Here is a 23891-nt window from a genome sequence, read left to right as displayed (position 1 = left end):
AAAGAATATAATGGACAGAATCCTCTCCTTACTGACTATCAGCTATTATGGCTCTACTGCTCTCTAACTCTCCAAGGCCTGGCTATGGAGGAGCACAGGAGGCTATTACTGTGACACTGAAATGGCCTTGACTATTTTATGTCTCCTTAATCACCTGTCCCATACATTCAGTCAGTGTCTAGTCATCAGCAGCTCTGACTTAAGCCAACATTTAGTCTCCTCCTCTAATTTGTTCCTTCTTATCTGATACGGTTGAAGGGTGAAAGAAAAAAACCCTAAATTTGGTAAATTTTTTTAAATTAAGAGATGAACTGAATAAAGAGTTATCTCAGAATGAAATGCATAAACTATGTTAAATTTCTTTTCAGTTTCACAAATGATCCCCTTAGGCTTTACTTCTTTAAAAAGACATTTCTAGGTCTATATTATTTTTCAAAAAGAAAAATATGACTAGATAAAATGGGGTATTCGTGTCTGCTACTGAAGACAGATTTATTGGTCTTTCCAAATTTAAGCCACTCACCTTCTTTCTCTTTCTTTTCTTGGTTTTCTTCAGCTGCAGTCTTGTCAGCTCTGAAGAAAATTCTTGCACTGCTCAGTGAGAAACAGAGCAATTCAAATTCCTAAGTAAATTAAAAAAATTAGAAATAAAAGCTGAAAATACTTTAGTAAAACATCAAAATTATATTTAATATCTCATTATTTCTAAAAAGCTCTAGTGAGTGCAAATCGCAAATACAGAAACTGAACTGTGTAATCCACCTATTTTTTAAGATATGAGTCAAATGGCTTCCAAATACCATTCATTTAAAAATATACTCTTATGACCACTATTCATCTCACTTGTTAAAATGGGAGTTTCAATATGATTTATGTTTCCTCAGTGATCAAGAAGTAATAGATATTAAAAAGTCAAAGCAGATCTGACTGTTACTCTACCTGTAGATAAACATCCAGTCGCTTCTGAGTGAGATTCATGGTTTGTAGTAGTTTTTCATCCTGACTAGTTGACTGCACATTCTGTTGCTTAGCAACTGCTCTTATCTCCTTCAGGTACTTCTCTCTAACAGACTGGAACCAGTGAAGTGAGTCAAATTCCTGGTACTGATCCAAAAGCTTCAGAATATAAGCCACACCTAGAGTCACCAGCAAAACCAAAACGAAATTACAATGTGTAGACAAGCAATATTCTACTCCACCAATAATTCCTAAAATTAAGCTAACCATTTTGAATTAATCCTCTTTCAAATTACATTTTACAGCACAAATGAATAAGTTTAGCAACATGGCTTAATTCCTCCTTAAAAACATACAAAGAACTAAAAAAAAGGCCAATCAAGAAGAAATAACATGGCTATGAAAATCACCTGGAGATAACATATGGCTGTAAGGGTGGGGAAAAACTTCCACTGCTAAATAGACCAACAACTAGGATGCTACAGGGAAACTAAATACAAAATGCTCAAACTGTAAATAAAACCACAACAAAAACAAAGCCTAAATAATCAGGTCCAACCACTCTAAGTGATTAGCAATACCAAAGGAGCATGAACAGCAGTATAAATAATGGTCAATCAGATGACCCAGCCAAAAAACAAACAGTAAACACTGCTCGTGAAAAACAAATCTACAAAGAGCACATAGCTCTATTGTAAGGTAAACATAAAATTCATGAGAAAACAATTCCGCTAAGCTTACCCATGGCAAAGCCATCATCAGTAAAGGCAGCTCCAATTTTATTTTTTTTATTCAATTTCTCCTTACAACTAATGGAATGCTCCACAAAGTTGAGGGTCTAAAAAGATATAACAACATATTAGAGAAACAATTGTGCTAAAAAATCTTCAGTTCCTAAAACAGACATTTCAAAAATTATAAACAGGATCTCTTCTAAGCTCCTGTCCTTTTGATTTGAAACATTTCCCTCATATAAATAGCTTCTTGGTGAGGTCATAATCTGTGTAAGTATCTCTTAATGGCTCTTCTCTCCAAGTCCTTTAAACATGAGCAGTCCCTCACCCACCACTTAACCCAAGCACAGTGCTTTTGTGTATGGTTCATTCTAATATATTATATGCACATTTAACAAATGAAGGCACTGAGACCTGAGAGGTTTAGTAACTTGCCTGAAGTCATACTCTAAATCAAAGTTGTAGTCAGAAAAGTAGGCCTGCTTTACTTAAAAGCTTAAGCACTCTTAACATGGCAGTCCTTACTTCTGCCCACCCAATTCATTCTACAATAGTATTTCTTACCATATTCTCGGTTTAAAAGGCTTAGTAGTCACTTGGATAAACAAATTCCCCCCAAAAAAAGCACTTCCCTAAAAGTTTAGCGCCTCTGAAATATCTAATCATAACATTTATTCAACAAATATTTACTGAAACTTAATAATACCAGGCATTATTAAATAATTACAATAAAAAAATGAATACAATCAAAGAGTTCACACTCTATAGAGCAGCACTCCTGGCAATGACAGAAAGGCTTTGTATCTGCACTGTACGATACAGTAAGCCACTAGCCACACACGGCCACTGTGCACTTGAAATGTGTATGGCAAAACTTAGGAACTGAGTTTCTTTATAAAATTTTAACTAATTTACATTGAAGTAGCCATTAGGGGCTACAAAAGGATAGCACAGCACTGGGAGACCTGTTTTAAAATAATTATGGTACAGTGTGATAAGTACTATAATAGCCTACACTGGAAACAAGATTATCACGTTCCACTTTTTTTTGCCTGTAAAACTTACTTGGCAATTAATCACATTTTATAAAATCTCTGTCAACTGTTACTTAAATCTTCTTTAGATATCTCATTTATGTTTGTCTTCTTTCTGGAATTAGATTATAAACTCAAGGACACAAGAACAGTGTCCTGGGCTTCCCTGGTGGCGCAGTGGTTGAGAGCCCACCTGCCGATGCAGGGGACGCGGGTTCGTGCCCCGGTCCGGGAAGATCCCACATGCCGCGGAGCGGCTGGGCCCGTGAGCCATGGCTGCTGAGCCTGTGTGTCCAGAGCCTGTGCTCCGCAACGGGAGAGGCCACAACAGTGAGAGGCCCACATACCGCCAAAAAAAAAAAAAAAAAAAAAGAATAGTGTCCTATACTTCTCTTCTTTGTAGTGTTCGTAATCCCTCTTGTTTTCTCCATCACTAACTGAATTCTGACAGCAGCCCTGCAAAACTAGATTCTTCCTCAATCCCACAAACAGTTTGCCATTGCTGTTTACCATGACTTCAAATTAAAGAAAGATGGTAAGAACTCACCATGAATTAACTACACTATTATCAAAGTATAACTAAGATAGACTCGCCTCCAATCTGACACTTTATATTCATATCTGAAGATGAAAAGATAATGCCTATCAGATAACTGTGGACATTTCTGCGACATAACAATTATTATAATAGAGCATTAACAATTAATGTATTAAAAAAAACAGTAGAAAGGAAAATGCGTGAAGAAAAAAGCTGTCCATAGACCATCAGCTACTTTCAATGGATAATAATGGTTCTAATATGTTAGAACATATGTGTTAATCCAGGCAGCAACGTGAAAAGTTATAACTCGATCAAAGTTAGATATAATCAAAAGCTACGTCTGCTCGGTGATATTTAGATTTTAGAGCTATCCATTTACAAATTTTTTAAGAGAGAGCTTTGTTATAGAAACCTTTGTAGAAAAATAACTCCTATTGCTAATATATACCTCTCTAATTTCTTAACTCCATTTTCCCCACTGACAACTGTTTTTATATTGCGATTTTGGTTAACTTGAGCTATTTTTAAGATGCCAACTACAGAATTAGAGCAAAACATACCATATACTACAACGAGAAAGCACTAAAATTTTAGCTTACATGTTCATATTTACTACCAAAAAGACAGAAGTTGTCCTCAAATAGTATGCTTTTAAGAAATACTTCATATTTTAACAGTCTACATTAATCACTTAAAATGACTATATGGTATAATTCAGCCCAAAGATTATATGGGTGTGTGTGTGTGTGTGTGTGTGTGTGTGTGTGTAAAATAGTGTATGCTCAAGTAATTTAAATCACACTAGGATTTCTCTGGCTGTTATGAATAAGAATCTATCTGAACTATGAATAAGTCTCATTCTACATAATTAATAAGTAAAAATTCTAGGCCGCATTCACTGAGACCACATTTAGTTTTATCTACAACCAGAAAGTCACCAATATAGTCTGTTTGCATTTCCTGCTGTAAAAAAAACTGGATCTGTTTATTAATACTTTTTCAAAAAATTCATTTTGGGTACTAAAAATACTCACCAGAGGTGGAACAATGATATAGAAATTTCGGAGATGTATATTCTTCGGCCTTCGAAATTCTGGAGCAAAAACATCCACAAGCATTTTGAAATACTCTGTGCCTTCGGCAGAATTTCGTGTGTGATCACTGAGGACTGAATCCAAATGCCTAAAATGCAAAAAAATTATTTACTTGGTTCCTTTCTCAAAAGAAGATGTGGCTTTTAAAATCCACTTCTCATTAGTTTAGATGAGAGCACTCAAAAATGTGAAATATAAGACATCTCTAAGTAAACTTCCTTGGGGTTCAGAATAAACTCATTATTTTAGGGACAGAGGCTAATCAGTATGATTTAATTAACTTAGTTCCTAAAACAGAATATGTAGGGCCTCTTGGAACTTTATAGAGTTTTGTATTTCTTCTTCTCACAACGAGCCCTGTAGAATTCCATTTCATTGTAAATAAATTCCTTTTCATCTTAAATCTCTTCACTAACACTTTTTCTATACCTCCTTACCTCAACTGAAACCCATCTCCTTTTGAAGAACTTAGCTTCCCACTCAAACTTCAAAACATTAGCTGCTTTTTCTCCTACATCCCTTATGTATAGCTATTACCACTTTCAAATTATTATTCCCCCACCACTAGATGGTCTTAGAAATCTCTCCTTTGAGACTCACATGATCCAACTATATCCAACTACCCCATCCTGAAAGCAGGCATCTATAATGGTTTTAACCACTACTCTTCATTTATTTATCTTGGACTATGATACCTACTCCAGTTCTCCTCCAACATTCTGGAAGACTTAATGTCCATTTATATAATCAATTCATTATCATAACCTCATAACTCCATGACTTCACCTGCCATGAACTTTCCTTCACTTGGTGAGTAAACATTTTGGGCAAGAATACAAAATAGGTACTTGCCATTACATTGCATCAGGGGGCCCTATAATGTCAGCATGTCCTGTTCCTGGTGATGCTAAGTTTGATCACTTGGTTAAGGTGGAACATGTCAGTCTCCACATTGTGAAGATGTTTTTCCCTTTGTGATTAATAATCCATTTCTGAGATAATTTTTTCATAGTGAATGAATGCTCTGTTCTCCAAAAATGTTTGAGAACCCACTGACGATTTGTCTCATTTCAAGTATTACAGTGTTGGTTGCAAAACTGTTTCTTTTTTCCTAAATTTGCTCATCCCTTTTGTATTTACTAGCTGGCTAGCACTGTAAAAAGGAACTTTCCCTCTGCTTCTCCAACTTTTAATATCATTATACTCACGGTTTCTTTTTTAATTCAATGTATTCTAAGCAATTTCTACCATTATTCTTTTTGATATTCAAATTGTCTCCGGGCTTCCCTGGTGGTGCAGTGGTTAAGAGTCCGCCTGCCAATGCGGGGGACACAGGTTCGTGCCCCGGTCCGGGAAGATCCCACATGAGGCGGAGCGGCCGGGCCCGTGAGCCATGGCCGCTGAGCCTGCGCGTCCGGAGCCTGTGCTCCGCAACGGGAGAGGCCACAACAGTGAGAGGCCCGCGTACCGCAAAAAAAAAAAAAAAAAAAAACTGTCTCCACTTTGCCCAGGGGTGCCCCTTCATGCCTGACTCAATAAGTGTTACAATTAATAATAATATAACTTAGTTTTCTGAAGACTTTAACAATTCTGCATGCCTCTCTCAGGTTTTAAATTGTTTCCCAAAATCACTATTTACTCAAGTCTGTAATCTGCACTGTCCCATAAAATAGTCATTAGCTATTTAAATTTAAATGAAATAAAAATTTTAATTCAGTTCCCTAGTCCCATTAGCCCTATTTCCAGTATTCAACAGCTACATGTGGTAGTGACTACTGTACTGGACACTGCTGCTCTAGATTACATGAAAGGAAGGACTAGTATTCTAGAAATACTAGTTGGCAAATAGAAATATTTAAAAAGAGTAAAAAGAAATAAGTGAAATGAACTTTATTAATGAGATATCTGGCATTCTTTTTTTTTTTTGTGGTACGCGGGCCTCTCACTGTTGTGGCGTCTCCCGTTGCGGAGCACAGGCTCCGGATGCGCAGGCTCAGCGGCCATGGCTCACGGGCCCAGCCGCTCCGCGGCATGTGGGATCTTCCCAGGCCGGGGCACAAACCCGTGTCCCCTGCACCAGCAAGCGGACTCTCAACCACTGCGCCACCAGGAAGCCCCTGGCATTCTTTTTTAAACACTAAATCCTCAAAATCAGTTATTAACTTTACACTTTAGAACACTTCAATTCGGACTAGCCATGTCAGGTGTTCAACAGTCACATGTATTAGAGACCATGGTCTAGAAGATACCTTTTAGGGAAGTTGGAAAGATATCAGAATACTGTAGTCTTGAAAAAATTATATTTCATAAATTGAGACCATTACTTGCATAGTAAAAACACTGACATATAAGTTTATATTACCCTCTAGTCTTGTCTTTAACATTTAAATGAACATATACTTTTTAAATCTCCAAATTTAAATTATTCCAAAATTAGATTACCTAGCTGCTTTTAATGTTTCTTCTGCAAGACCTTCTTCTTTTACTAGTTCTTCAAAATTTACAATATCTTCAAGATCAGGTACAAATCTACATAAGAATTTGGGAAGGAATTTATTAAGTTAAATATGTGCAACTGACACATATGAAAGCAGTACTGTAAGACTAAATTTTTTAACTGTATCTTTGGAAAGAATTTTGCATTTCAGTTATATTATTAATATCACCACTTTAGTTCCATAATTGAATTTTAGATATATGAATAATCAAATTATCCTTAAAAATCATGTAATCTATAGAACTATTCACAAACTGTACCAATAAAAGAAATTAACTATAACTTTAAGAGAAATAAAGCTTTTCAACGGTCTGCTGTAGTCTTAAAATTTGAGAAAAGATTTAACTAGTATAACTAATGATTTTCTTCCATATTTGATCTCAAAGTATATCAACAAAAAAGAAAAAAACCCTCTCTACAATATTACTTATAAAAAAGATAGATTTAAATGACATAAAATTTCTAAATGGCATAAACAAGGCAAAAATGTTTGCATCCATACCTAATGGCATTGCTGCTACAATGAAGGCCACCAGATCTTATCATCCGTACATAGCCCATAGCATTACCTTAAAAACCACACACACAAAAAAATCAGATGTTTATACAAATAACTCTAAGTTCTAACAATCAGGAATACAGTTATTTATAGCAATTACAAGGTTTCCACTCCTAAGTAGCAAGAGATTTTGCTGTATTTTACACTTCAGTTTTTGCTCCATAAAAATAAAACTTACATATTTGCACACTTAAAATATAAATGTACATATATACATCTATATTAAATATTTTTAAAATAAATGTAACCTTCACTTGTAAAGTCATTAAATGCTGACTACATTTTTAAAAATCAAACACTTTAATATAGTACTATATCAATAATTTCTTCACTCACATTTAAGTATGTGTCTGTGTCTCTCTCTCACGCTCATACACACACACAGCTGGAAGTGATATTCATAAATCCTTATCTGATGCCTCCCAAACTAATATCTCCAACCTGGGCTACTCCTCTAGGCTTTTTTATCCAATGCCTACACCTATATGTCTAAGACAAATTTTAATTTAGTAAGTTAAACTCAAGATCTTCACCCCCAATTATATTTTCTACCTTAGAAACTGACAATTCTATCCTTCCAGTAGTTCAGGCCAAATGCGCTGAAGTCATCCCTGACTCCTTCCTTTCTCTCACACTTTATATCTAATCAATGGGCAAATTATGTTGGCTCTACCTTCAAAATGTAGCCAGAAACCAACCAGTTTTCACCACCTTCACAGCTATCACCCTATTCCAAACCAGCACCATCTCCTGCCTAGAAATGCACTATGCAATGGCCTCCTGATCTACTTCCACCTTTAGCGTCCCACCCCTCACAATGTTTCCTTCACACAGCGGCTGGTGGTTCTTTTACAACTAAGTTGGAACATTTCATTCCTTTTCTGAAAACTCTACGATAGCTTTCCATCTCAGAATAAAATCCAAATTCCTAACATGGTCATCACAGCCTTGTATGATCTCGCCGCTTGCTGCTGTTCTGATACCGTGCCCTACCATTCAGGTCTTCACTAACTCCGTTCCAGCCCCTGACTATTTCCCCAAAATGCCAAGCAGACTCAGGCATTTCACATTTACTGTCGCCTCTTTCTGGTATACTCTTTTCCTAGCTATGCATGCACATGGCTTATTCCTTCATGTTATTTAGGTTCCTTTCCCTGAATATCACTAAATAGCACTGCCCAGCCCCACTACATCTCCTTACTCAGCACCTATCACTGATACATTATATATCTCTTTGTGTCTCATCCCAGTAGAATGCAAGATCCATGATACAGCTTTTGTTTTCTTCACTGCTCTATCCCTAGAGCCAACATTTCCTACTCAAATGAAATGAAATTACTTGGGAGAAAGAACAGACAAAAAGGTAAGATGCTGTTAACATTTCACAACCATATATTACAGTAATATGTACTTCACATACATACTCTCATCTGATACCTTTTAAAACCCTCAAGTGGTATTACTGAATCTATTTTAAGGCTTATCTCAATATGAGAGATGATGTTAAAATGTTTCTTTATGCATCTTAGAAAAATCAAGTATCTAGTGTGATTGTTTTCCTCCAAATTGTCAAACTGGTATCTGGCTGATCAAATGTGCTATGAGAAGCAAATAGAGAGTAGCAGTTAAGAGCAAACCTCTGAAGCCAGACTAGTTGGGTTCAAATATGGACTCTGTACTTTTTAGCTATAACACCTAGGTCAAGTTATAAACTTTGTGTCTTAGTCTCCACATCTGTTAAAATTAAGCTCTAAAGGGGCAAAGACTTTGTTTATTGTCATAGGTATCACCAGCACCTAGGAACATTGTGTTGTCCTCAATAAACCTGTGGAATGAAAGAATGGAAATAACATTTACTTCATAACATTGTGAGTTTTACGTGCATTAGAACACATAAAGCACTCAGAACAGCCCTGGCACACAGTAAATAAATGCTCAATAAATGTTAATGGTTAATTATTTCAGCAGGCAAAGAAGGACTTAGACAAAAGGACTTCTCACTTTGCTCCCGGCTCTGAGATTCCTTACTCCTTTTCTCAAGAGAGTGAAGAGACTCAAAAGCACATTACAATTTTTTATAGGCAGAGGTAAAGAATTTATATTTCCTAAGAAGAGAATAAAGAATAAAATGCTGGAACAAAGTAAAAAGGATAATATGCGCCAACTGCGGAATACATGCTAGTGGCAACAGAGGTGTGGTTATTTTTTGTGTATTGGGGGAAAATGTGTATTTTGATGTGTATTGGGGAAAAATGACTAGCATACTAAGCTCATGATTTAATGATAATTACATAGTACAAAATTATACTTTTAAAAAATATAAAAACATGAAATAAATACTACTACAGGCAGTATTCATATGGAGGAAAAAACTCATATTGGTGTATAAATTAAGTGAAGTTTTAAGCAACACTGCTCCAGAAAAACAGCTCTTAATTTGAGGCCCATGGCGTCTGACTTTGAGCATCTGAACTCCAGTGTATCATATGCAAAATGTATGTGAATGAGCACATGGGCATTGTTCTGGGAAAAACAAAAATCAATCCAGAGTTTTCACCAGATTCTCAAAAAGGGTTAAAAACTATTGCTCCAAAACTTTACAATCTAATATGTCATCAAATATCACTATGAATAAAAAAGTACTTATTTGAAAATACCTCATTATTAAATTGTTTAAAATTAAAAATTTACTAAGGTAAAATTCCCTAAGTTCTTGTACTAATACAAAATAGAAAGGCCTAATATGTAAGCCAATTAATTTATAAAACTTAAGCTAGTGCTCACTGACTTTACTACCTAACTAAATGCTTATAATACCCTTCCCACTAGTAAACTTAAAGCCCCTTCAAACAAAGGCTATTTGTATTCTCAGCATCTAGAAAAATATCTGGTATAACAGAGTCTTTATAAATGTTTGATAAATGAATGAATGAATCTCAGGAGGCACAATTTTACCAAATTATAGTCAATAAGAATGTACTAACTGCTTGGTGTCTGCAACTGTGAAGAATACAAAACACCTTTGGACTTGGGGCCAAAAAAGTCCCAGCAATGCCACTCATTTCTCTTGAGTTTCTCTTTTTTCATCTTTAAAAACATGACTACATGCCTATCTCAAGGGTTACTGTGCAGATATTAATAGAGATAATATATGTGAAAAGCTCTAGTAAGCATAAAGTTTTTTAAATCTAGGATTATTTTTAAATGCAGTTCTTGTTTTTAAATATATTATTACACACTTCAGAAGACAAGTTCTACTTGTAACCAGAAGGACAACTCAAGAAATTATATATAAATATGAAATGATGTAGCATAGAAAAATTATTAGTTAACTTTTCACATAAACATTTTACACCTTTGCATTTAGGCTTAACTTTTAAAAGTCTAAAACAGTGCCTTGAACAGAGTAGGTACCCAATAAATAGTTACCAGTTGACTATTTACCATTGAGTATGGCCTTTGAGATGAGTTAGTTATTATATTTTTAACTTAACTGAAGTTTAACCACAAAAATAGTTATTTATATAATTTTATTTATAAAGATTTCATTTATTTAAATTAATCCACAATCTCTCAATTATTATGCACCAACAGTCTAATCATACTTGAAAAACTTTTAAGAAAAGGAAATTATTAGTGGAATAAAGCTGAACTCAGGCAATCACATATTAAGTTTATTTGTATGAGATACTTAATATATGAGATAGATTCTTCGGATTTGTACTTTATTTCCCAACACTTTTACAATAACTTACCAATTTGGCTGATGAGTTGCCTGAACTGATCAAGGTAGCTTTGTCCCTCTGGGGTTATTCCAAGTTTTCTGATGCCTCGATTGAATTTTTCTGCTCTTTCAAAAGGATACTAGAGAGATAATTTGAAGACTACCATTATTAACAAAGACCCCTAAAACATAAAATGCCTACCATGACAATACCGATGTCCTTTCTAATTTTGTATTTCCATCGTGCTTAAAAAAAGTCACTGAAGTCTAATGAAAAAAATTTATAGCACAAAAACTACCCATATTCAAGGTCAATACAAATTAAATAAGGAGAATAATTATTAATGCCACCAAATTTAGGTTTTCCACTAACATTATTTGTCTCCCTAGACCCAACTACTCTGTCAGATAGATAAAAGAAATCAATTCCTCCTAGAAACATTTGTTCAGAAATGTGTAACCAAGTTTTCATGGCCTGAGAAGTATCAGGGACTTACAATTTTTCAAGTCTTAGCCAATTAAAAGATTTAGAAAATTACTCATTTTATATTAATAAAAAATAGAAACAATACTTATCCAACAACAGTATTATTATTTATTTCTCTAAACACTAGTAACTTCTGTTCCAATAAAGACGAGAGTGAATATAATTTTGTACTGATAACTGTAATCTGTAATTTTAATAATTATTTCACCAGAAAGTAATATTTTGCCGCTCTGACACTGAAAAGAACTAACAACGAGTGTATAGAAGGGCTGGAACTAGGTGATGCTTAAGACAGTTCTGGATGCGGCAAATCAAACATAAGATCCACTTGGTTCCCCATCCACATGGCTATATGCCTCTGTACTGTTACCACTTGCAATTCTTCATTTCACTATGGGAAAACTTAGCCCTGACGGCGAAGGGAAAATGACATTCTTATAAATTATAGATGGGACTGTCAGCTGGTACAGTATTTTTAGAGTACTTGGCAATCAATATGTATCAGAATTTTAAATACTCATATTCTTTGCCCTTTTCCTCTTCAAGGAATCTGTCTTTCAAAAATATTTGAACACACAGATAAATGTTCAAAGATGTTATGTGTAGCACCGTCTGTAACACAGAAAAATCAGAAAAAACTAAATATCCACTCAGTAGGAGAAGGTTAAAGGAGTTACAGTATACATCTTTACTATCAACTCTTTAAAAGAATGAGGTAGACCTATAAGTACTGACATGTGATAAGCACACTGCAAAACAGTATGTTTAGTTTTAGTCCATTTTTGTTAAGGAAAAAAAAAGCAGTATTTGTAATGCACAAATACATGTTTATCACACAGACATCTGGAGGGCATCACATGACACTGTTAATAGCAACTGCCTCCAGAAAATGCAACCGGAAAGAAAGAGAAATGAGGGAGGATACTTAGTTTATGCATTCTATATTGCCTAAATGTTTCAAAATGAGTATGTTCTGCTTGTGTATGATTTTAAAATAAAGAAAGGTAACACCTGACTACATTGATCATTTAATTTTTCCTTACACTTTTGTTTACAGTGAATGCAAAGAGTAAGAAATTGCAAGGGAAAATATAGAAAATAGGAAGCCAAATCAAGGAGACGTTATGTGAAAAATTATAAAGAAAAAAAAAACCTCAAGAGAGTAACTCATAATGAATTTTCGCATAAACATTTGCCATACAGGCAAACCTTGGAGATATTGCAGGTTTGGTTTAAGACCACCACAATGAAGCAAATATTGCAATAAAGTAACATGAATTTTTTGGTTTCCCAGTGCATATAAAAGTTATGTTTACACTGCACTGCAGTCTATTAAGTGTGCAATACCATAATGTGTAAAAAAAAAAATGTACATGCCTTAATTTAAAAATACTTTATTACTAAAAAATGCTAACCATCATCTGAAAACACAGGTTTGCCACAAACCAATTTGTAAGAAAGGCAGTATCTGAGAAGCACAATAAAGCAAAGCACAGTAATATAAGGTATGCTTATATACTCAACAGTTGAATCAAACTACCTTAAAAAGAATATGTAAAAATACCTTATGATCATTTTGGTCCTTGATTTCCCTGAAAAACCGAATATCTTTAATCAATCTGGATTTGATATGTTCATCATACATAAATTGGCTAAATATATAGAACTTCTTTTTCAGAAACTGGTAGGTGAAATTAACCTATAAAATTAAAATTTCAAAAATTGGAGAACGTTATGAAAATTAATTTCAAATCAATATTACTGAATAAAATAATCTATAAAGTCTAATTCATGTTGGACCTGAAATGTTTAAATAAATGAAGTGTTTTTTTGCCCAAGTTTACAGAGCTTTCTAAAAGCTCCCCTTAAATATTTTTATGACACAAAAGGAAAAAAGAAATTTTAAAAATGGAAAATACTTTCATAAGACTAAGAGCTATAGTGAGAATCATAAACCAGATTTGACACTCTAGTTTTCAAGTCATAAACCACACTCAGAAGTTTCTATGTTCCACCATTCATAAGATTACTTATTACTAATCTAAAGTAAGAAACATGGTACTCTTTGACCTTTCCTGAAGGAAGAGAGTAAACCTTCAATTATTTATCCATAAATATTTTGAGCATCTCTTATGTGCAAGGCAATGTGCCTGCTCTCATGCTAGACATGGTCATCATCATGAAGTGTATATTCTAGCAGGACAGGCATTTTAAGACAAGTATATGTTAAATAAACTATTATATCTCAACTGCAATAATTTCTAAAATGAGAAGTACAGGTGTTCTGAGAATGGGCTAAAAGGTCCTGACCTGGACTCAGAAAACACTGAAAAAGTAGGACTGGAGCTGAGATTAAAGTCAAAATAACCAGATTAATTCTGACCTATAGATGAAAGCCTCGTACTAATTTCCATCCCCACCACCCTCAAATATTACTAATTATTTTTGCATATGTATGCCCTTTTTAACAGTCTTCATCACCCAGTTATAGAAATGCGTGCTTTCTCAGAACTTTTCTTGTGGCTTAAACATTGATTTTTCTTGATCTCCTCAGCAGTAGTAGTCTTAGAAGTAGTCTCTTCTTTACCCTTTCCATTCCTTTTTTTCCATACATTTATTTATTCATTCATTCATGGCTGCGTTGGGTCTTCGTTGCTGCGCGGGCTTTCTCTAGTTGCGGCGAGCAGGAGCCACTCTTCGTTGTGGTGCGCGGGCTTCTCATTGCCGTGGCTTCTCATGTTGCAGAGCATGGGCTCTATGACGCATGGGCTTCACTAATTGTGGTGCACGGGCTCAGCTGCTCTGCGGCATGTGGGATCTTCCCGGACCAGGGCTCAAACCCACGTCTCCTGCACTGGCAGGCAGATTCTTAAGCACTGCACCACCAGGGAAGCCCATACATATCCTTTCCATTCTTATGAGTGGGTAACTCTGCCAGCCTCTGATCTTATTTCTTCTACGCTCAACTTATTATCACCAGACATCAGGAATTTACATTCATTAGTGTGGTTAACTGATTAACAACTGTTTTTCCTGCTGGAGTACAATTACTATGAGAGCAGGAAATGTCTGTTTTTCTTATCCCAGTGCCCAGCACAGTCCTGACACATAAAATATGAGCATAGTTATATCTGTTATATGAATGAGTGTTTGTCTGACAGATGAGGTCAAAGAAGAGTTTGATCCTTAAAGGTTCAGAGTTTATTCATCCTGAAAGGCTCAGACATCTCGACATGGATGACTCCTTGTTTTAAATTTGAAACTCTGACTACCTATGTCCCCTTCCTCTATTGATAACCACTAACACAGAGATCCAATCACATTACTTATCAGCGCAAATACTTCAATGGCTTCCCCACTACACTAAAATGGTCCCTATGTAACTTTCCAGTCATGTAACTTCTCCCTATTCCCTTACTCCCAAATACGCTTAATAACACTTTACTATTTAAACATTTGCATTCTTCTTTCCTCAAGGAGAAACTGTGGCCTGAAAACCAGGTAAATTTAAAGACTTCTCTTTTTCCATTGAAGGAAACATAGCATATAAGCTCAAATGATTCTCGCAAGTGACTGAATGCCCATTTCTAAGAAGATTCAAGATATTTTTTAAGCAAACTGATATTTTTATGGATATCAAATAACTAGTAAACGCCCTTCCAAAAAAAGAGCATGACTGATGTTAAATAAACTATCAATGATTTGCTTTCAGAAGCAACTTACAGAGAATATCAAACAATCCACCCAGATATATACTTATGCTGATATCCTCAAATCTCCAATGTTATTTATAATGATGATCTTAAGATGGTAAAACATTCTAAAGTGCCTTTTTTTTTAAGATTTTTTTTGATGTGGACCATTTTTAAAGTCTTTACTGAATTTGTTACAATACTGCTTCTGTTTTATGTTTTGGCTTTTTTGGCTGCGAGGCATGTGGCATCTTAGCTCCCCGACCAGGGATCAAACTCACACCCACTGCACTGGAAGGCGAAGTCTTAACCGCTGGACCGCCAGGGAAGTCCCTAAAGTGCCTTTTGAATTACAAAGCTTCCATCACATCTAACACAATTTCAGTGACAAACATTTTAATTATACCAAACAGAAAAATGGACATTACGGTATAATATAAACAAGCAGTAATGTATATTTACTACAATATTTGATGAAAAAAACTATTTTTCAAACTACCAAATTCAAAAGGGGTCTATTACCCACACAACCTCCCTCCCAGAAGGTTCTTACTGTTGTATTCATGATTCCTGTGCCATGTGTTCGAATTGAATTAGCAATATGCCGAATGTTAATAGTGTTCAAATGTTTGTTATTGCTTGTTCGTTCAATAAAAATCTGTAATGAAACAAACACAATCAATAGCAAACACTGGCCAGTTAACCCAAGAATTTTACAATTTTATTTTATTAAAGATAATTGAAAAGTCATTCAAAAAGTTAATAGTCAAAGCAAAGGAATAAACAAGATGATCTCTAAACAATTATTTGTTGTCTTCTTTATTTTACTAACCTGCACTACTGAGAATCAATTCTTTGCCCCTCAGCCTTTCTACCGTACGCTAACACATATATATGGAATCTAAGAAAAAAAAATGTCATGAAGAGATTAGTGGTAGGACGGGAATAAAACACAGACCTATTAGAGCATGGACTTGAGGATATGGGGATGGGGAAGGGGAAGGGTAAGCGGTGACGATGTGAGAGAGTGGCAGGGACATATACACACTACCAAATGTAAATTAGATAGCTAGTGGGAAGCTGCCGCATAGCACAGGGAGATCAGCTCGGTGCTCTGTGACCACCTAGAGGGGTGGGATAGGGAGGGTGGGAGGGAGGGTGATGCAAGAGGGAAGAGATATGGGAACATATGTATATGTATAACTGATTCACTTTGTTGTAAAGGAGAAACTAACACACTACTGTAAAACAGTTATACTCAAATAAAGATGTTAAAAAAATTTTTTTTTTTAATTTTTCTTCCACGCACATTACGGTCACATTATCCTTGACAAAGGAGGCAAGAATACACAATGGAGAAAAGACAGCCTCTTCAATAAGTGGTGCTGGGAAAATTGGACAGCTACATGTAAAAGAATGAAATTAGAACACTTCCTAACACCATACACAAAAATAAACTTAAAATGGATTAAAGACCTAAATGTAAGGCCAGACACTATAAAACTCATAGAGGAAAACACAGGCAGAACACTCTATGACATAAATCACAGCAAGATCCTTTTTGACCCACCTTGTAGAGAAATGGAAATAAAAACAAAAATAAACAAATGGGACCTAATGAAACTTAAAAGCTTTTGCACAGCCAAGGAAACCATAAACAAGACAAAAAGACAACCCGCAGAATGGGAGAAAATATTTGCAAACAAAGCAATTGACAAAGGATTAATCTCCAAAATATACAAGCAGCTCATGCAGCTCAATATCAAAAAAACAAACAACCCAATCCAAAAATGGGCGGAAGACCTAAATAGACATTTCTCCAAAGAAGACATACGGATTTCCAATACACACATGAAAAGATGCTCGACAGCACTAATCATTTGAGAAATGCTAATCAAAACCACAATGAGGTATCACCTCACAACAGTTGGAATGGCCATCATCAAAAAATCTACAAACAAAAAATGCTGGAAAGGGTATGGAGAAAAGGGAAGGAACCCTTCTGCACTGTTGGTGGGAATGTAAATTGATACAGCCACTATGGAGAACAGTATGGAGGTTCCTTAAAAAATTAAAAATAGAACTACCATGTGACCCAGCAATCCCAGTACTGGGCATATACCCTGAGAAAACGATAATTCAAAAAGAGGGCTTCCCTGGTAGTGCAGTGGTTGAGAGTCCGCCTGCCGATGCAGGGGACACAGGTTTGTGCCCCAGTCCGGGAGAATCCCACATGCCACAGAGCGGCTGGGCCCGTGAGCCGTGGCCACTGAGTCTGTGCGTCCGGAGCCTGTGCTCCGCCACGGGAGAGGCCACAACAGTGAGAGGCCCGCGTACCGCAAAAAAAAAAAAGAGTCATGTACCACAATGTTCACTGCAGCACTATTTACAATGGCCAGGACATGGAAGCAACCTAAATCTCCATCGACAGATGAATAGATAAAGAAAATGTGGCACATATATACAATGGAATATTACCCAGCTGTAAAAAGGAACAAAATTGAGTTATCTGTAATGAGGTGGACGGACCTAGAGTGAGTCATACAGAGTGAAGTAAGTCAGAAAGAGAAAAACAAATACCATATGCTAATGCACATATATGGAATCTAAAAAAATGGTACTGATGAACCTAGTGGCAGGGCAGGAATAAAGACACAGACGTAGAGAACGGACCTGAGGACATGGGGGTGGGGGGAAGGGGACGCTGGGACGAAGTGAGAGAATAGCACTGACATAGATACACTACCAAATGTAAAATGGATGGCTAGTGGGAAGCTGCTGCATAGCACAAGGAGATCACCTCAATGCTTTGTGACCACCTAGAGGGGTGGGATAGGAAGGGTGGGAGGGAGGCTAAAGAGGGAGGGGATATGGGGATATATGTATACATATAGCTGATTCACTTTGTTGTACAGCAGAAACTAACACAACATTGTAGAGCAATGATACTCCAATAAAGATATACAAAATTTTTTTAATAAAAAAAAGTTTTTTCTGAAACTCACTCACTTGATTGTTGAGATTATAGAGGTATCGAGACACAAATATATGAATGTTTCTCATAATTTCCAAGACATCCAAGCCCTACAAAACAATCCACAAAGAAGTTCTATTATTATTAGTTTAAAATAATCAGACATATCAATATAGTGACTTACTGCTTAAACCAAGTCTCCCAATATTTTTAAATTATTTTAAAGAACAACTATACAAAAAGTGCAACCAAAGGTTAAAAAGAGCCTTCTGACATGTACAGTTAGGACTATCTGCTTGGGGAAATCTGACTGCTTGTTATCTTACTCCTTTTGTGTAGACAGGAACAGTTAAATTCAAAATTTCAAAGGTCCGTGACTCACAATCATTTCGCCACCACTCTTGAGAATATTTGTCTTCGCAAGGATCTTTTCTATATTTTTTGCAAAGTAAATTAACGGCCAGATTATAAAAATAGATTTTAGAATCTATTTTAGATTCTAAAAGATTCTAAAATAATAGCCAGATTCTGGCTATTATTCTATATATAAGCCACAATATGTATTATATAATATATAAATACTATATATTTATAAAATATATACTTTTTCAGGCATTGTGCCTTTTTCAGGCACCTTGCACTTTTTCAGTGCAAGGTTCTTTATATGCAATTCTCCAATATGAGGTATTAATTCTTCTTAATTCCACAGCTGAAGAAAATGAAGCTAAGGGAGTTCCGCAAGGAAGCTAGGAAGAGGCAGAACCCAGGGATTTAAAAAAAAATCTAATTCCAAGTCCTTATGCTTCTTTTAATCATACGAGACCACTTTTAATATACAAGTTACCTAGTAAGAATCCTCATTCTTCAGTTATTACTCTAATACTAATAGTATCATACAAACTGTTCCATAGCTTTTCTAATTGGGGCTCAAAGTAATCATCACAATACCCCTTTGATTAAGCTTTTATTATAGATTTTCTCATGTTTTAATCTAAAATTTATTTACTCATTTTATTCTCCCACATGAGCTGAGACTGTTTTTATTTTTGTACCCCTAAATGTAGTACAGTGCCTAGCATGTTTTCAGTAAATATTAAATTTATAAATAAATGAATGAAAGGATATACAAACTGATCCTGCAGTTGGTCCCTATATATGCAGTAAGATGAATGAAAAATTATGACCCTCAACTTTTGGAATTGAATTAACATTTTTTGGTAGATATTATCTGGATTATCTTAGAAAGAATTACATGCAAATTAACTGAAAACAAACCTTTGCACTCATGAGATACTGCCATACTGTAAATTAGCTTATTGAATTAGTAAACCTAAATACTTGTTTGCACTCCTCATTTTAAGACAAATACAATTACATAAATTTAAACAATTTTCTAACATATGAAAGTTTTTTTGTTTGTTTGTTTGTTTTTTTGCGGTACGCAGGCCTCTCACTACTGTGGTCTCTCCCGTTGCGGAGCACAGGCTCCGCACGCGCAGGCTCAGCGGCCATGGCTCATGGGCCCAGCTGCTCCGTGACATGTGGGATCTTCCCGGACCGGGGCACGAACCCGTGTGCCCTGCATCGGCAGGCGGACTCTCAACCCCTGCGCCACCAAGGAAGCCCATATGAAAGTTTATATATTATATCTAGGTTTAAAATCCTTAACCATCACCTTGATTAAACTTTTTAAAATTCGGCAGAAGTCACCTCACTATCCCAACGTGTTTCTGAAAAGCTGTATATAAATCTATGTATATTTCAAATTTTCAACAAATGTAGAAGTATAAACATTTGGAAGGCTGTGGTAAATTCTTTCATAAAGCAAATTAGCACCATCTAATTTTTTATTCTTCTCAAGTATGAGGTTTTTTCTTGGAATATAAACATGTACTAAATAAAGTAAAAAGAAAAAATTTTTCCTAGAGAAACACTGTCATCATGCTACAATCAGACTATACTAAGAACAGTTTATACTATACCTGTTCCAAAGTCTGACTAGGAAGATGTGCCTCGGTCATAACCAATCCATAACGCTGAGTAGCTAAATTTCTCATTTCACTGTAAGTGGCCCAGTCGTGAAGAGCTACTGTTGTTAGATTGTAGAAAGTCTTGTCTAGGTAGTGAGTTACATAAGCTTCAAAAAAAAAAACAATCAAAACTTTTCTGATTCATGAACAGTAGGAAAGGAAGAGAAATTAAACTAAAAAGGAAACAACTTGTCTTTGAACATTAAATTTCTGCCTTTAAAATAAGGTGCTAGGAAAATAAAAATGAAGAAACAATAAGGAATTCAAGAATAAATGCACAAATACAAAGAAAGATTTTCTCAAGGTTTTTTTTTTGTTATTTGCTCTTTAAGAGGGCAAACAGATATAGAATATGACCCTAAGAAGAAAACCAGAACACTCACCTCGAATGTCAATGAAACGATTGAAAAACCGAATTGGATTCAGAGAGAAAAAAAGGGCCAGGTCTTTCATGCCAACTTTGAAAGGGTTTCTGTCATCCAGCTTTAAATGAGTATGCACAGAAAGTCGCAAGTCCTTCTCTATTTCTTTGCACAACTTGTCCAGCAAATGCTATTCACAAAAGAATTGCTATCTTAATTTTTCAAAATAATATACTAATTGTATTATTCTTCTAGGTGTCTATGTTCTCACTGTTAGAGCTTTAACATCTGTGCGATGAAAACATTTGTCAAACTGGTTTAAGAGTCTAAATACTCTATGGTAAAATATTATTTTATTGGGAGAGTGAAATTATTTTGCTATCTATTGAAAATCACTGATTTTTTTTTACCAGGGAGCAGTTAGATGAGTTCTAATGAATTCATTAGTATTTTAAGTATAACACCCTTGAAAAAAAAATCAAAAGCTAATGTCTGATGGCTTCATTACAAGGAACATGAATATACAATATAAAGCATAAAATTTATAGAAACCAGCAACAAAGGAGGAAAGGTCCTGAGAATATGCAAGAGAGAAAATTTTTTAAAAGCTTCCTTGTAATAACCATTAAAAAAAAAATCACAAAACTCATGAGCTAAAGGCAATGAAATTAATCATTTTTTCTGGCGTACCACGGGGTTCTAAGTACTGGCCAGACATGTATCTTATTTTCTAAATACAAGTATTTAATATGAGAAATTATATTTAAAAATTTCACAATTTTATCAAACCTATATAAGGTTTATATTGTGAAGTTTACTCATTTTTAATTCCTCCCTCCATATAAAAATACTGCTAGTTGGAAATTTAATTTTAAAGATATCAGTGTTTATAATACACACTTCATTGAAACAGGGACGGATGTACTATATTGCATTCAAATTATCTGTTACACAAGTAATAGGCTTTATACTTTTAAATATAAAATATTTCAGTCATTAGCTTTCCAAATGAAATTCAATAAAACATTAATAGTTAAGTTACCTTAACTATATGACCATTAGCTGCAGACAATAGTCAAACCAATTTTTGCATTTGCATTCTTCTAACAAACAGAATTTTAAATTCAAATATACTAATTACTAAAGTAAAAAAAAGTTTTCCAAATTCCTAATCTCATTTCTATATTAAAAATTAGGAATTAAAGACCAGTTTCACACAATAGTGATAGTTCCTTTGTGATTTACAATAATAATCTTAAATTTGTGAAAGCCTGCTTCAATCCAAAAAGTTTTTCTAAACATTGAAAAGCTTAAAACGTGTCTAGAATGCAATCTCAAAATATGTTACCTCATTTAAAATTTCCATGATTTCCTTGTCATAGCAATCCAGAAGTACTTCATAGGACTCTAAATGCCTTGCATGCATCATAGCAGGTACACAGTCACGTAAAGCACTGAACATGTACTAAGACGAAAAGTAGAATGTACATGAATTTAGAAAAATTACATTTCTAAATTATATACAAAGGTTAATTATCTACTTTAAAAGACAAAACCTCAATCTGAAGGCTGTTTTTTTTACACGACTATCTTACTTTCCTAAGAGTCGAATTTTATTCTCTAAAGCATATACTTTAAGTATACAAAAAATTCACATTAACTTATCCTTTTCCTACCTTGATCATTCAAATACACTCATTTCCATAAAGAAATGGAAAGATCTGAACAACATATAACTTACTGACAAATAAGTCATATTATTTTGACACAAACTAAAAACCCAGTGCAATGAGAATGATTAGGAATATGAGGGGAAGAGTGAAATATATATTAATTCATTAGTAGTAATATAAAATTTATCTAAGACTATATAAATTTTATTGAATATGCATAGCACTGTTACGAAACAGCATCAGCAGTTTTAAAAGTTTATTAAACAATCTGTTTTAAAATTAAAGTGGTTTACACAGTGACTAAAAAAATGATGGGTTTATTCTTTACATTATTCTTTACTTACATGTAATCTGGCTGCATCAACAGCATTTTCATATACATCATCTAAATAAATTGGGAAGACAGCTCGATGCCAGTATAAAAAACAACAGTCACATTGTGTTTGGACTCTACAATGTAAAGTAATAATTAGTGGTACCAAAATTGAAGTAACCCCAAAAAATAATAAAAGGAATGACATTATATAAGGGTAAAAGCTCTGTCTTACTCCTTTTTTTGTATTCCTTACATCATTTAACCCAAAATTAGTATAGAAAAGCCACAAAATAAATATTCAAATTGAACAACAGTAACAAAACACTCCAATACCTGACACTATCAGAATTCTGCAAATACACTTCAGTTTTAAAGCATACTTAAGAAACAATATAGGGTGGGATAGGGAGGGTGGGAGGGAGGCTAAAGAGGGAGGGGATATGGGGATATATGTATACTTACAGCTATTTCACTTTGTTGTGCAGCAGAAACTAACACAACATTGTAAAGCAATTATACTCCAATAAAGGTATTAAAAATTATATACAGATAACTTTTAGAGTTTAAAATAAATTTATTTTCAATATTATTTGATATGACTAGACTTACAAGACCTGCATCACATGCACCTGTCTCAAAGCTGAAACGGAGACTTTTCAAAAAACTGCGACCAAAACAATGACAACAACAAAAACCAGTCCCACTCAACCTGTCTATAATCTTTGCTAAGTGACTATTTCACACATTATTGGGCAACAAAATGATCATTAAGTATTTCAGAGTAAAGAAGGCTCAGTATTTCTACCAAGGGTGGAAAGTTAAATGTCACTAACTACAAAAATCTGAGCTTCTCAGAATAACAAAAACATCATATTACAAATATGAGCATTAAATACAAATTGTGCCGAAACCTTAATTCGGCTGGGAATCAAAATTCAGAAGACCCACTTTCCCATTAAGAAACTTACTGCTTACTTAATAAAAAGAAAACAATAAAGCCACAGGAGCTATATAAATAAGTCTTCCAAAACCTAATTCATCTTAGTGACTGGCTAACCAACAATGTAATTCAAATCCATGCCCCAAATAAAATTACAGAAGACTATGTGAGATGGCTCTAAGTCTCTCACAAATAGATGAAGTCTTGTTATAAAGCAGCAGTTTTAAGTCCATCAGAGATACGCATCACAAAAATCACAATATGTTCCAGGGTCTGC

General features: G+C 34.8%; 1 protein-coding gene across 9 annotated transcripts in view; it reads right to left on the bottom strand.

The window, feature by feature from the left end:
• The window catches only part of WASHC4 (WASH complex subunit 4), a 74404-nt gene that overhangs the window by 21161 nt on the left and 29352 nt on the right, over positions 1-23891 (bottom strand). For all 9 annotated transcript variants that reach the window (XR_010835904.1, XR_010835901.1, XR_010835902.1 and 6 more), the window contains exons 19-32: positions 22703-22808; positions 22034-22150; positions 20707-20875; positions 20276-20430; positions 18329-18403; positions 15873-15977; positions 13192-13326; positions 11172-11280; positions 7360-7426; positions 6803-6889; positions 4301-4448; positions 1699-1795; positions 940-1136; positions 524-623 (exon numbers count right to left, since the gene is read on the bottom strand). Coding sequence is in view for 4 of the 9 variants with exons in the window: in XM_067010021.1 (XP_066866122.1) it covers positions 524-623; positions 940-1136; positions 1699-1795; positions 4301-4448; positions 6803-6889; positions 7360-7426; positions 11172-11280; positions 13192-13326; positions 15873-15977; positions 18329-18403; positions 20276-20430; positions 20707-20875; positions 22034-22150; positions 22703-22808 (1667 nt within the window). In the remaining 5 variants the exon portion in view is untranslated. The remainder of the gene's footprint in view (positions 1-523; positions 624-939; positions 1137-1698; positions 1796-4300; positions 4449-6802; positions 6890-7359; positions 7427-11171; positions 11281-13191; positions 13327-15872; positions 15978-18328; positions 18404-20275; positions 20431-20706; positions 20876-22033; positions 22151-22702; positions 22809-23891) is intronic.

This window comes from Kogia breviceps, chromosome 12 (assembly GCF_026419965.1).
Source record: "Kogia breviceps isolate mKogBre1 chromosome 12, mKogBre1 haplotype 1, whole genome shotgun sequence".
NCBI classification, from domain to species: Eukaryota; Metazoa; Chordata; class Mammalia; order Artiodactyla; family Physeteridae; genus Kogia; species Kogia breviceps.
This window is presented reverse-complemented; position numbering and strand designations above follow the sequence as displayed.